The sequence below is a fragment of the Balaenoptera ricei genome, chromosome 5 (assembly GCF_028023285.1).
Source record: "Balaenoptera ricei isolate mBalRic1 chromosome 5, mBalRic1.hap2, whole genome shotgun sequence".
Classification (NCBI taxonomy): Eukaryota; Metazoa; Chordata; class Mammalia; order Artiodactyla; family Balaenopteridae; genus Balaenoptera; species Balaenoptera ricei.
Window position 1 is genome coordinate 104,593,944 of NC_082643.1, and position 13,496 is coordinate 104,607,439.

Genomic DNA, 13,496 nt, shown 5'->3' on the forward strand with positions numbered 1-13,496 from the left:
AGTTGGGTACAATGGATAGCATATGAGTTCTAGGGTAAATCTGGGATCGTGGATCGTGCTCACCCCCCATTTCCATGAATACTGGCATGATGCACTAGAAAGAAATGGTCTTTCAGTCAGGCAGGCCTGATGTTGAATCCCAGCTTGGGCACTTATAGCTATGTGGCCATGGGCAACGTGTTTGGCCTCTCTGGGTCTTCTATTTTCCCACCTGTAAAGTACAGTGTATCAACAGGAAGAATTGAGGAAAGTGGTTGACACACTAAGTAGTATTTTAGGTCAATTTGTCCACTATTCCTGATTTCAAACTCATGCTCCCTCATCAGGACCCTGATGTTGGAAAGATCTGGTGTTAAAGCTCAGCTCTGTCACGTCCCTCCAAGCTGTGTTGAACCGTTCCTGTGGGTGGGGTTCTGTACTAAGAGTTGGAAATACAAGAATGCCATCTTCTCACTGAGAGATGTGGGCAGGTTCTTTGAGTTCTGTCAACACTCAGCTGCTGAGAGAATAAAGCAAGATGTGTGTGGAACAAGAGACCTTGCCCTGTGTTCATCTGTGGACCTTTTGTAGAAAGTGGGGGATGTTTATACTTTCTCTGCATACAGACAGAGATTTGAGGGGCCAGACCCATTCAGGGACAGGCCAATGGCGCATGACAGCTGCCATTAGGGTGCAAAGTTGGGGCTGTAGAGAGAGAACTGTGGAGAGAACGTCAGGGACCAGACCATGGGAGGCCTGTGTGCCACGTTCAAAACATGAACCATAACCGCAGGCAGTGGAAACACCAGATTTTAGAATGAGGACCCCAGCTGCAGCTTGCCGGATGGATTGAAGAAAAGGAGAAATGATGTAACGGAAGTAAAGGGATTACTGAGAAGGGGCTGAAGATTCTGGGGCACAGAGACGTCGCCAAGCCCAGGAACTGGCACATTATAAAACTTCCTCCTTTCTCACCCCATTTCCCTTCCCTGCCTTGATTTCCCTTCCTTTTTCTTGGTCCTCTGGAGTCAGGAAGTGCTGGACTGGGAGATGGAGGAAAGGATATTGTCTTGAGGAGCCTCATTCCCTACATTCTAAGCACAAGGTCCCTCCCTGGCTCTCCTGCCGACCACCCTTTTACTCTTGGGTTTTTACGGAGTGTGCACTAACCAGGCACAAATCGAGTTTTTGTTTTGAAGGTTTTTAAAAGATAAACATATTGCTTTTTTCCTGTTGCTTTCTATCATGCATCCAGAATCTTTCAGGCATGACCATCTATAAATTAAATTCCGCTATCAATACAGCTATGGACATATAAAAAAGGTAATTCACTGTTGTTATTGTGTTTGCTCATTACATACATTGATGGCCTATTAGAAGCTACATCCTCTGACAATCAAGACAGAGGGGGGGGGAAAGGAGAAAGCATTTGAAAAGATATGTAAGGCTTCTATTTTTTGGTTCATTTGTTTCCTTTTGCTGAATCAAAATTTAAACAACAACCAAAAAAAAAAAACAGGAGAAAAGGTTTTATAGGGTTTCTTGAAATCTGAACATAAAGGGATTCAGGATTACTTTCTTGTTTTCTAAATTAGGTTATCTTTCTTTTGTCTTTCTGTCCTCAAGGAGATTAAAAAGAAAAAGAGATTTTATTTAGAAGGCATACAAAGAGGCTTAATTAGAAGACAAGCACTGAGGAAGCCGAGGCCAAATAAAAGGGACCTCAGGCACCACGCATGGAAACAGGAGCTGATCCAGAATCTTCCGTGTCAGCCTCTGGTTAGCGTGGGCGAGCCATTTCACTTGTCTGGGCCCAAGTTTTCTCATCTGTAACATTAACAGGTTCAAGCAGATGATACGCGTCTTTCCAAGGAGCCCCATGCTCTGGGACTCTCTGAAGCTGTAACTCTGGGAAAGCAAAGAGTTACATGCAGACACCACCCTCCACTCTGCACCTGCAACCCACAGGCAGAGCCGGTCTATGCTAGAATATTCCGGCTCCATTTTCTGCCTTAATAAACAAGAATTAGTAATTCCCTCCAGAGATTCCTGCCTCCATATATGGATCTCCTCATGAGAAACCGTTTGCTGCTAGTCTGTGTGAGGGGAATAACAGGAATTCAGAGCTTTGGTGGGGCGGGGGCAGTGTACACACCGATCATGACCACGCAGGTGGCAGCCCCTGAAAACTGAAGGCTGATCCATTTCATCAGAGAACCCACAGCCTCTCCCTGAGTCCAGAGAATCGGGAGGAAGAAGTGCAGCCCAAGCGGCTCCCAGAGGCCTGAAGGAGGCCCAGAGGGAGCTGGCCAGGGCTACCTTCTGGCCAGGTATGAATCTACAGGCAGCTGCCATAGCTCTGTACAAAGGGAAACTCACGTAAGAGCCTGGTGGACTGTCCTGAAACCAGGGAGCCATTCAAATCAGGAGTCAACAAAGATAGGAAGCCGTGGGGGGAAAAGACAGACAGAGGAGGTGAGCTTCTTGCTCACTAGCTTGGTTCCCACTCACAGGCTGCCAGCTTCACCAGGGTAGGACCTTTTGTGTCTTGTCCACCTGTGTCTCCAGGCATAAGACAATAACCAGCACATAATAGCTACTCAATAAATATTTGACTGAAGGATGGCACCAGGGCCCACTGCTCAATTTCAATTCAGTTCAGTAGAGGACTTAAGTCTGAGAGGATTTTGTTCACAAGACCATGAGACAGAGCCTTTCAGGAGCTGTCAAAGAGGCTACAGGAGGAGAGGGGCCGGGTCCAGGATGGGCTGGGGGCTTAGGAAACATGGCTGCCATCCACTAAGATAGAGAACAAGCATCATTCTAGCTCACAGAGGGACTTAGGACATCTGCCTAGTCACATCTGGAAAACATGATTGGAAAAGATGGCATCTGTGCTGGGCCCAGCAGAACAAGGAGAATTTGATGATGTGGAAAAGTTAGAAGGAGAAGAGAAAGAGAGAGAAATGAATCTCAGGTAGAGGAGACCACATGAGAAGAGAGAGTTTCAATGTGCTGTGTTTCAGGTAGCAAGTGGTTCAGTTTGTCTGGAACATAGGTTTGTAAAACAAAACTGGAGAGTTGAAATGAATGGCTGAGATAACATTAGCAGAGGATCTTTGAGTAGAAAGGAACTGATGTCAAGGAGACCAGTAAGGAGCTCTTGAGACCCAGGTGAAAGATCGAGGGGACTTCAGTGAGCACAGGACCCTTAAGTTAATTCATTCTGCCACTAAGTTCTCAAAGCATGTTATATACACACACCCCTCTTATGCCGTGGTTTTTAGGACTTTGCCACAAGACTTTCATCTGCTTATGAATCAGGACTCTTATTCCCCTTTGTGTAATGCAGGGACAGGAAACATCCAGTGTACGTATCCAGTGTTCAGGATACATAGATTAATGACGCTTCAGGGAACAAACCAACCGGACCCAAGCTCTGATCTTACACATGGCATAACCATGGCCGGGTTATAGCTAGGTAACATGATTAAGATAACACAGTGAGGCAGTAAAGTATTTAGGGCCCGAACCCTAACCCCAACCCTAAAGTCACAGGACCAAACTCTCTTTCCTCTCCAGGTGGCTGTCCCTGACATTATTGTCCAAGGTTGTAGCTATAAGTTCCACAAATGGGAGACACTCGACAAGACAGACAGAAGGCTCTGAGCAATGCCCCCAACGTTGAACCTGCTTTGGAATAAAAGTCTGTCTTGTATCTGGGTCATTCCCCTCACTTTCCACTATACACATACTGTCAGGCAGGGCAGGGACACCTCCAAATTTGGTGTGTTTTTATCTCCTAGTGTGTACAGACACAAGGAGGTACAGGATCTTACTGCATCCCCATCTGTGAGTTTGAAATCATGCCTTATCATCAGTGTCTGCTTCCGAGTAAATGTAGCTTCCCGTGAGATATCTAGGCATGGACTTATTGCAACAATCCAAATAGGCAATTAGGCCACATCTCATGGAAAACAGCATCCACTGTGTCTTCATTGGCAACTCAAATTCCACTATGACTCAGGCACAAGGAGAGAGAGAATGTCCCACAGTGGGGGCCATGGCAACCTGCCAGGACCATCTCACACTCAGGCTTCCTGCAGAAACTTACTCAAAGCCTTGTCCTTCAGGACAAAGAGTCTTCTGTGTGTACATCTTTCCCTGCTTCTCTGACACTGTGGCTTGGAGTGAAACATCTATTTTCTGTGGAGTCCGTTCAGTGAAGGAACAGGTTTCATACCAAGATTTGTCTCAATAACCGGGATGCTGAGTCTTTGTTTCTTCATCAGTGAAATAAGAATAACATGAGTATCTGATATGAAGCACTATTGTGAGGATTAAATTAGAAGTATATTAGTCAAGGTTACATATATTGAGAGAGAGATTTATTTTAATGAATTGGCTTACATGCTTATGGGGGCTGGCAAGTCTGAAATATATAGGACAGGTAAGAAGAGTGGATGTTGCAGTCTTGAACCCAATCCCATGGCACAGAAGACTGGAAACTAAGCCAGGGTTCCTATGTTGTAGCCTTGAGGCAGAATTCCTTCTTCAGGAAGGGAAACCTCAGCCTTTGCTCTTAAGGCCTTCAACTGATTGGATGAGACCCACCCACACTAGGGAGGGTCGTCCACTTTATGCCAAGTTTGCTGATTTAAATGTTAATCACATCTAAGAAATACCTTCTCAGCAACATGTATACTGCTGTTTGACAAAACAATTCGGCACCATAGCCTAGCCAAGTTGACAGGTAAAATTAACCATCACAAAGGCATGAGTAAGAGCAACTCTCTCATTTCAACTCTCCACTGTGGTCAATTTATTATTGAGTCGACGTTCCTCTCAAATTCTTCTGGGGAGGTCACCAGCTCAAATCTTCAGGGCCCATTCAAGCAATATAAAAGTGCAAGAGAGTCGGGAATGAACGGGGAGCCTGCATGAGCTTGAGAAAATCAGCCCTATGTAAATATATTCAAACTCAAACTTTAAAAAAGAAATCTGTGTGGCTAGAAGCCTGTGTATGTCCTTCAACTTTTCTGGGTTCAGCAGTGCAAGCACATAAAAGGTATCCATCATCCAGGCTATGGCATGTCAAATCCCCAAGAACCTGGGCTTTTCTCAGATGCTCAGAGAGAGTGTTAAGCATTTCCTAGGTTTAGAAGAAACTGTGTGCAGGAATAAACAACTTGAAGGAAGTTTGTACATACCACCCACTTGGCTTAATGACCAAATAGGATGAACAAAATAGATATCCATCACTTGGAGCAGTTGTTTGTGACAACTAATGCAGTGACTATTTTAAGGGAGTTAGAAGTATAGCATCCTGCTGCAAAAATAATTACAATGACCGCTCACATGCAAGAGCAAAGAACTGGAGAACCAGTTTGTTCTGGCATTTGCTGGAGTCTTCTGGAATTAGCTGAAAAACTTTTGAAAACTGGCCTGACATTTTCAGGAGTCATGGAAGGCTGCAGAAAGATTTTAGCTTATTTGGTTTGCAGGTTTGCCAAATACCTTCTGGATGTTACTAACTAGTGTCACATCTACTCACACTTCCACATTGAGGAAGCAATATTATGTGGCAGACAGACACTAAAGTGGCCCCCAATTGCCTCTTCTCCTGGTACTTATGTCCCTCCCTGTATAATCCATCCCCGTCCCTCTTAATTGAGAGCGAGGCCTGTGACTGCTTCTAAGCAACAGGAGATGGCAAAATTGATGAGACGTCATCTCTGTCATTACATTACATGAGATTGCAACTTGATTTGCACGTTTTGATAAAGCAAGTGGCCGTATTAGGGAGGCCCATGTGGCAAGGAACTGAGGGCATCCTCCCACCAACAGACACCAAGGAAGTGATCGTCTCAGTCCAATAGGCCATAAGAAACTGAACTCTGCCAACAATCACATGTGCTTAGGACCAGATAGATCCTTTCCCAGTTGAGGTTTCAGATGAGACCCCAACTCTGGCTGACACTGTGAGGTCTCTACAACCTCAACAGAGACCATAAAACAGAGGACCCAGCAAAGTCATGCCTAGAATCCTGACCCACGAAAACTGTGAGTTAATAACCCACACTTTTGGCCTGGCTGAAACACTTTCATTATCAACTGTCATTCTTGGTGCTTCTGGTTGCCCACCTCTGCTATTCCTTAATTATTTGAGTAAGAATTGGGTCCTAGATAATGAAAATGATCACTAACATGCAATCAACTTGTGAGGGAGGGAGTTATTATAACTCTGCCCTTCCTTGTGTGTAAAATGGAGATGATGAGATAAATTAGTGACTTATTCAGTTGGCAGAACCAGATTCAAACCCAGATCAAGTACAAGTGTGTGCTCTTAACCTTTGTGTCCACACCTCATCACATTCCACGGAGACTAGCATCTCTCTGACTTGCTTATCCACTCCTTCCTAGGGGACAACCTGCCCTCAGGATCATACCGCCCTTGGCCACATCCTTCCTTCCTCCCTCCTTCCATTCTCATTCTCTCCTAATGAAAAATATAGCCAAGACCTATGTTGATCTTGGGACCTCAGACTCTAAAGAGTCAGAATGCAATATGATGTTACACTAGACTTTGGGAGTTTCGCCATAGCAACCTTCTTTGGGAATTGCCTCAGTTGAATGGAGTTGCCTCACCTGGGGCAGCTCACATCCACTAACCGGTCCACCCGGGAGTACCAAAGCACAGTCCCCACCACAGCTTGGAATATTTCTGAAGGGCTATCATACCAATCCAAGAACACTGCCCAACTTTTCCCCTGCCCAATCCTGCTTCCTTCCCTTCCCTCCACAGGGGCAGATCCCAAGATCTCACCCTAATGGACTTCCTGCACCATCATCTCCTTCTCAGAGTGTTTCCTCAGGAGCCTAATAGGTGGCAATTCCTGAGGAGATGGAGCATGAACGGAACATGAGATAAAGAAATCCAACAGGACTGGGGAAAGACTAGGACTGACCTCATAGAATCGTTGTGAGCATTTGATGGATTAATATGTGTGAAATGGCAAACAATGATCAGTCAATTGTAAATCTTATCTCAGTTTCAAGCTGTTGTTATTATCATGGTAATTATAACATTATACATGATTGCTATTCATGATCTTGGAGTCAGCGATCCAGCTGCACAGGCCCTTGAAAGAGAATTATGGCTTAAGAGCAATTTGTGTGATTTCTCAGAAATCTGCAAGCTCAATGGGAGTGTATAGAATGAGAAGCTTCTGGAAAAAGTTGAACTTGATCTGAAAGTTTATTAAGAGAAGTGTAGTTTCACAACAGAAGAAATGGCAGTTCTCTTTCTGTTCTGGTCAGACTGTACCTGCCATGTTGCGTGTACCTGGGAGTACAGGTAAAGGTGAGAAATTAGAGGAAAATGGCCAGGACAGCTTGGAGCAGGCATCTTTAACTCTCAAAATAGGTTGCCCCGCCTTACTCTCCACCTCCCAGTTCACCATGTCATCTGTCTGGCAAATGCCTGTACATCCTCATTCATCACTCTGCAGAAGCCTTCCTTGACTATCCCCTTACTTAAAGATATGACCCATTTCTTTTCCTTTTCCTTTCATCATTACACCTAATGTCTTGCCCTGCTTGAGCTTTGGGTCTGATTCATCTTCTGTACCTTGGGACAGGTTAGATGTCCTGTGTCTTAGTTTCCTAGGGCTGTTGTAACAAATTACCATAAACCAGGGCTTAAAACATCAGAAACGTATTCTCTCGCAGTTCTGGAGCCCAGAAGTCTGAAATCAGTTTAGAGGGCTGTGCTCCCTCTGAAGGCTCTAGGGGAGCATCCTTCCTTTCCTCTTCCAGCTTTGGGTGGCTCCCGATGCTCCGTGGCCTGTGGCAGCATTACTCCAACCTCTGCCTCTATCTTCACATGGGACATTCACATGCCCTTCTCCTCCATGTCTTCTCCTCTTCTAAGAACACCTGTCCTTGGATATAGAGCCACCCTAATCCAGGACGATCTCATCTCAAGATCTTACTTTGATTACATTTTCAAAGAACCTCTTCCCAAATAATTCACCGTTTCTAGATAGACACATTTTTTTATAGACCCTCTTCAACACACTACAGTCAGTATGTATTGATTCAACTACGCAGAACTGGCTTCTGTTAGATCTACCTGAAAAGTAAAGAGGATCTGGAGGGGGCAGACTCAGAGGGGGTGTAAGAAAGGGATGGAGCAAGAAGACATGTGAAGGAGGACTGGATGGGTTTTGTCAACTGACCATGCGGGAGGGAGGTGCCAAAGAGAAAAAGGAAATCAGAGATCTCCAAAAAGCGTAGAACAAGAAGTGTTGGGTGTATAGTTAAGAAGAGAAGCTGGCTCCTGTGAGGTGATGTGCTCTTTCTCAGTGGAGTAAGAGGTGATTTCAAGAACAATTCATTGGCTCACCCATTGACACTCTGTGCCTCAGTTTCCCCACCAACCTACAGCACTTCCCACTTTTCTGGGATGTGCTGAGTTCTCTGTGTAATAAATTAGCCTGTGTTGCTTCCCTGGGGAGGCACTTGACCAGGATCAGCAATAAGCAATAGAGCAGTGGTTTAAAAGTGCTCATTGGATTTATTTTACTATGTGGGCGGGACAGACTGAACAGCCCATAGGAAGGACAGCTGGTCTCAGATGTTTGAGGTCTTGAAAATGGTGTGTATCTGCTTACACTACTGCAGTAAAGGGAACCATCAGCCCCAGGCTCACAAATGCCATGGCCAGCTTGGGAACATTGACCTTCTCCTTCCAAGGTCAGTTATTAATTTAATGTAAAGAAAACAATTTTGACCTATTATGATTGACGCTCTTGAACAATATTTTCTGCGATAGTCTGAGACTTTGTAGTTCTTTCAACATGGTGCATTTATAAAAAAACGTGGCCCTAAAACCTGAAACCCTAAGGAATGATTTAAGGCAGAAAGACCTGGTGGAGAGAAAAACTGTGGGGTGGGACATTTCGGTTTTCCTTGTGATTAGCAAAAAAAAACTCAATCCCAAATAACTGGGGAGGGAGGGGGAACAGGGAGGGAACCTCTTCTATTGCTAATCCTTCTAATATTCTCTGCTCTTTTTATGTGTTCTAAAAACAAATAAACTTAACTACCTACTGTCCAGGTAGATGGCTATTCACTTGCCAGCTTCGTTAATGTTTTTCTTAAATAATCCATTGTAGGAAGAACAGCACCACCTCCCCATCCTCCTCCAGACTCCCTTCCCCGCCACCCATTCTCTCCCCTGTTCCTTAGCTGATCTCAGAGGGGCCTGGCCCTGAGCATCAGGCAGCCACACACTCTGGCTTCCCGTGCAGTGCATGTAACACACACCTGGCAGGAGATCAGAGACCTGGTGTGGAGCCCTGGATGGGCCATCAACCAGCCCAGTTACCTTGAACCAATTCCCCTCCACTTTCAGGGTCCCTGTTTCCTCATCTGTAGCACGAAGCTGAAAAGGATGCCCACCCATTTACTACTGAAAGTTACTATAAAGATGAAATAGAAAAAGAGCTTGAGTTAAACTCTCTTCCTAAAGAGAAAAAAGCAAAAGCAGATTCTCTGGAAAGGTCAGAGGAAGCTCCCAGCCTGTTGGGTTCTCGAGGAAATTCCCAGAATCCCACCATTCTCCTAAAATTGAACTGGTTAAAGCCATTGCAGCAAACGTTATATTGGCTGCCAGAGCACAGAAACGCTGCCCATATCTGAGCGATATGATGAAACCGGGGGCCTCCTTCTCAGTGCAGGGACAGGTCAGAATCTCCCTGGTATCAGAGAGACCTAAAGGACCATACACAACTGAGTGTGTCGTTCACTATTGTGTATGAGCCCATTGGGCAGGGCATTTTATCTATTCATTATCAATGCTTCATTTCATATCTTAAAAACATTCCTGAGGTCACACCTGAGGTCAGCGAGTCCCTGTGCTGGGAGAGAAAAAATCCCCAGGATACGTCTCTACTGGCAAAAATCCCCTACTCTAGGGGAACATGAACACATGAACACATACAAGGCACATACAAGGCAATATGACAAAAATATGATTGCTTATTTACTTGTTTATGGCCTATCTCCCAACAACAATAAAAGATTCACGAGGCAGGCTTCATGTGTCTTCTTTAATGACTGCATACAGCCTGGCACAAGATAGATCCGATATTACTTGCTGAGTTAATGAATGAATGGATTCATGACCAAATGAATGAATGGTAAAACAGAGATATACCAAAAATACTAAAAGGGTTGAAAGAGGAAGCAGCACAGGAGACCTCATGGGGAACTAATATTTGAACTAAACCTTAAAGAATGGAAAGTATTTTGCCAGATCCAATGGAGGCAAGAGAAAAAGCTAATCGATGATCTGGGAGCATACAAAAGTATGACCCAGAGAGAGGACAACGTGGGGGCCTGGCAGAGGGAGAGGGTGGCAAGAAATAGAACACAAACAACAGAAATTGTATTCAAGGCCACTGGGGCGGGGATCTTGGTTATCATGGTAAAGAGTGCGGACTTTGTCCTGCAGAAATAGAGGAGTGGTGAGGATTTTCAAGCAGGGAGGTGACTCAATAATATTCTGCTAACTAGAAAGATGGTTGTTCTTACTGCAGTTTGGTGGGTGAATTGGAGCCCAGGTGGCTAGGGGGCCAACACCAAAGTCCAGGCTGGAGAGAACTTAGTTCTAAAAGTAGAACTAAGACCCGGTATCACTTACGGGAGTGGAGAGAGAGGATGTTCGGGAATCGATTGTTAGGACCTGGTAGCAAATTGTTGAGATGGTGAGGATGGAGAGGGCAGGAAAGAGAAGACTTAAGGTGAGTCCCCAGGCTGCTGGTTGGGAAACTATGTGAGCAATGGAGCCGCTCACTAGGCAAACTCACTAGGAAAAGGACCTGGGTCTGACAGAGGACCAGTTAGAAAGGTCCCAAAAATAGTTAGATGTTCATGTTTAGAACTTAGAAATGAAGTCAGAATGCAGACATAGATTTACGAATAGAGCTTTAACCCAGATAAATTTTTAAAAAATGAAATAATAAAATATATGAAATAATACAATGATGAAATAATTGTGTAATCATGGAATAACAAAAAAAATGAAAAATAACAGAATAATGTCATCATCTTTCTAGATGGTCAATTTACACAATGACAAAATATATCCAAACAACTCACTATTTTTTGTATTTATCATGTTGCAGTCAATAGGCTTCACACAAAATCCTAGATGGAGATAGAGTCTCAAGTCATCTTTTGGCATTTCCTGGAGACCTTTGTTCACATGTGCCGCCATGTACATCCACTGCACGTCGGGCACTGACCCAAACCCTGGGCATGCAGAGCGCTGCAGTCTCTGCCCTCATGGAGATGGCAGTTCTGCAGCTTAGCAGACATGAATACAAGCTACGTGTTAAACCAAAGGACAGTGAAAGTTCAGACAAGTTCTGTGAAGGAGTCCGTCTCAGAGGGGAAGGAGGGTTTCTCTGAGGAAGTGATGTGAGCTGAACTCAGAAGCATGAGTTAGATGCAGGAGAAGAAGGAAGACAACAGGTGTTTGAAAAAGAGGGACCAGTCCCTGGAAGAGACCTGGGGGAGGGAGGAGAGAAAATCTAAGGACCAAGAAGTAGCAGGTGTGGCCCAAGGGGAGAGAAGCAGGGGGGCAAAGAGGTCAGAGGAGCTACCCAGGTAGCTGCCAAGGAACATTTGTGGAAGAAAGGATCATCCTTAAATGTCTGATAAAGCTCACGAAATGCCTGCACAAGAAATGAAAGTATATTAAACTTGGCTAATGAAATGAACTAGGGATGGTTTATGATAGAGAATGCCTTACTGAATTTGAACAAATTAACTCAATTTAAAATAAGTTAATCTCTTCATAGAAAATACCATCACAAAGTGACTAAATTATACAGAAGTTCAATACAAATTATTTGAATGCAAGTTGCTATTTCTAAATCATCTGCCCCCCTAAACCGGATGATGTTTGCTAGTTTTTGGCCGAATTCAATTAACATAGGAAAGCATCTAGGACATTCCTTAGCCCATAGGCACTGTCCTTGTTTGACAACCTCCCCTTAACCAGGTGTGAGCTCTTCGCTGTACAGAGTGATGTCATGGACAATCAGAGAGCTTAAGGAGGGCACCACCGTGAGCCCCCTGATGTGGGAGAGCCCACGTCCTCATTCTGATGGGGGCACTTATTCTACCCCACGCTATTGCCCCTTGTAAAATAAAGCACTTACATTTAAAAAAAAAAAAAAAAAGTTTGAAGTAATTGGATTACTTTAAACTCAGATTTTGTTTAACTCCAGTGGAAATGCAAAGAGAGATTTGGAATTACGTGTGAGATGCTAATTACTTACATCTGACTGGGGGGTTGTTTCTATGAAGGAATGCACTTAATTATTTTTTTTCCCCCTCTCTTCTTACAATTTCCTGACTATAATCTATTTTCTTTCATCACAGAGGCAATAGAAAAACAACAAAAGAAGAATCCCGTGATTTGAAATTCCAGAACTTTGCTCTGCCAGAAAATAGGTCAGAATATTTCCTTCTTTGTTAATAGAGGAGTAAAAATTTTGATGCTGCAGCAAATTAGCTGACCAGCACGTGCACACACACGCACCCTCACACACACGCACACGCACGCACACGCACACACACGAAATGTTAATGGGATAGAATTGTATTGCTGTCATTGCTCTTAGAGGTTACACGGTGACCAAGGTCCAGAACAAGAAGGGACTTGACTCAGGTTGAACTGCCAGCACGTATGTGATGCAGCTATAGGCTATGGGGGAGGGATGGAGTGGGAGACTGGGGTCAGCAGATATAAGCTACTATATATAGAATGGATGGACAACAAGGTCCTACTGTACAGCACAGGGAACTTTAGTCAATATCCTGTGATAAACCATAATGGAAAAGAATATAAAAAAAGAATGTATATATATGTACAACTGAATCACTTTGCTGTACAGCAGAAATTAACACAACATTGTAAATCAACTATACTTCAATTTAAAAAAATCAAAGATCAGATGCAAGGAAAAACAGCCAATAAAAAAATTTTTTAATTGAAAAAATTTTTAAAAACAGGCCCCCAGGTGTCCACAGCATTTCAGACCAGGGCTATTTCCACCACCCACCCAGGTCTCTAAACAGTCCAAGAGACAGCCAGGGGGAAGCTTACATCCTACAGCTGCTGAATGACTTAAGTGATGAATCATGGATGGATCAGGCCATGCGTTCACAGCCAGGTCTCAGAAGCGAGGAGAATAGAGGGAGCTCTGGGCCCGTTTGGTTTCTTTTCTTTGTCCTTCAATTGAGCAAAACATTTACTGAGCAATTATGGCATTAGGACTTGCACGGGGTCTTGAAAATGCAGAGATGAGAGGCAATGTCCTGTCTCCAAGGGGCTCACAACCAAGTCTTAAAGCTCAGAAGGAAAGCTACTTGATGAAATGACTGACAAGGGACCAATCCTGAAGCCAGCTCCAGCTCTGCATTGGCCAAGGTCTCATCCT

The 13,496-nt window shown here is 44.2% G+C and overlaps 1 protein-coding gene across 1 annotated transcript in view; it reads left to right on the forward strand.

Moving 5' to 3' along the window:
• Positions 1 to 2,864: 2,864 nt before the first annotated feature.
• The window catches only part of CLNK (cytokine dependent hematopoietic cell linker), a 116,558-nt gene continuing 105,926 nt past the window's right edge, over positions 2,865 to 13,496 (forward strand). The window contains exons 1-2 of the mRNA XM_059923844.1: positions 2,865 to 2,956; positions 12,436 to 12,507. Of these exons, the coding sequence (XP_059779827.1) occupies positions 2,865 to 2,956; positions 12,436 to 12,507 (164 nt within the window). The remainder of the gene's footprint in view (positions 2,957 to 12,435; positions 12,508 to 13,496) is intronic.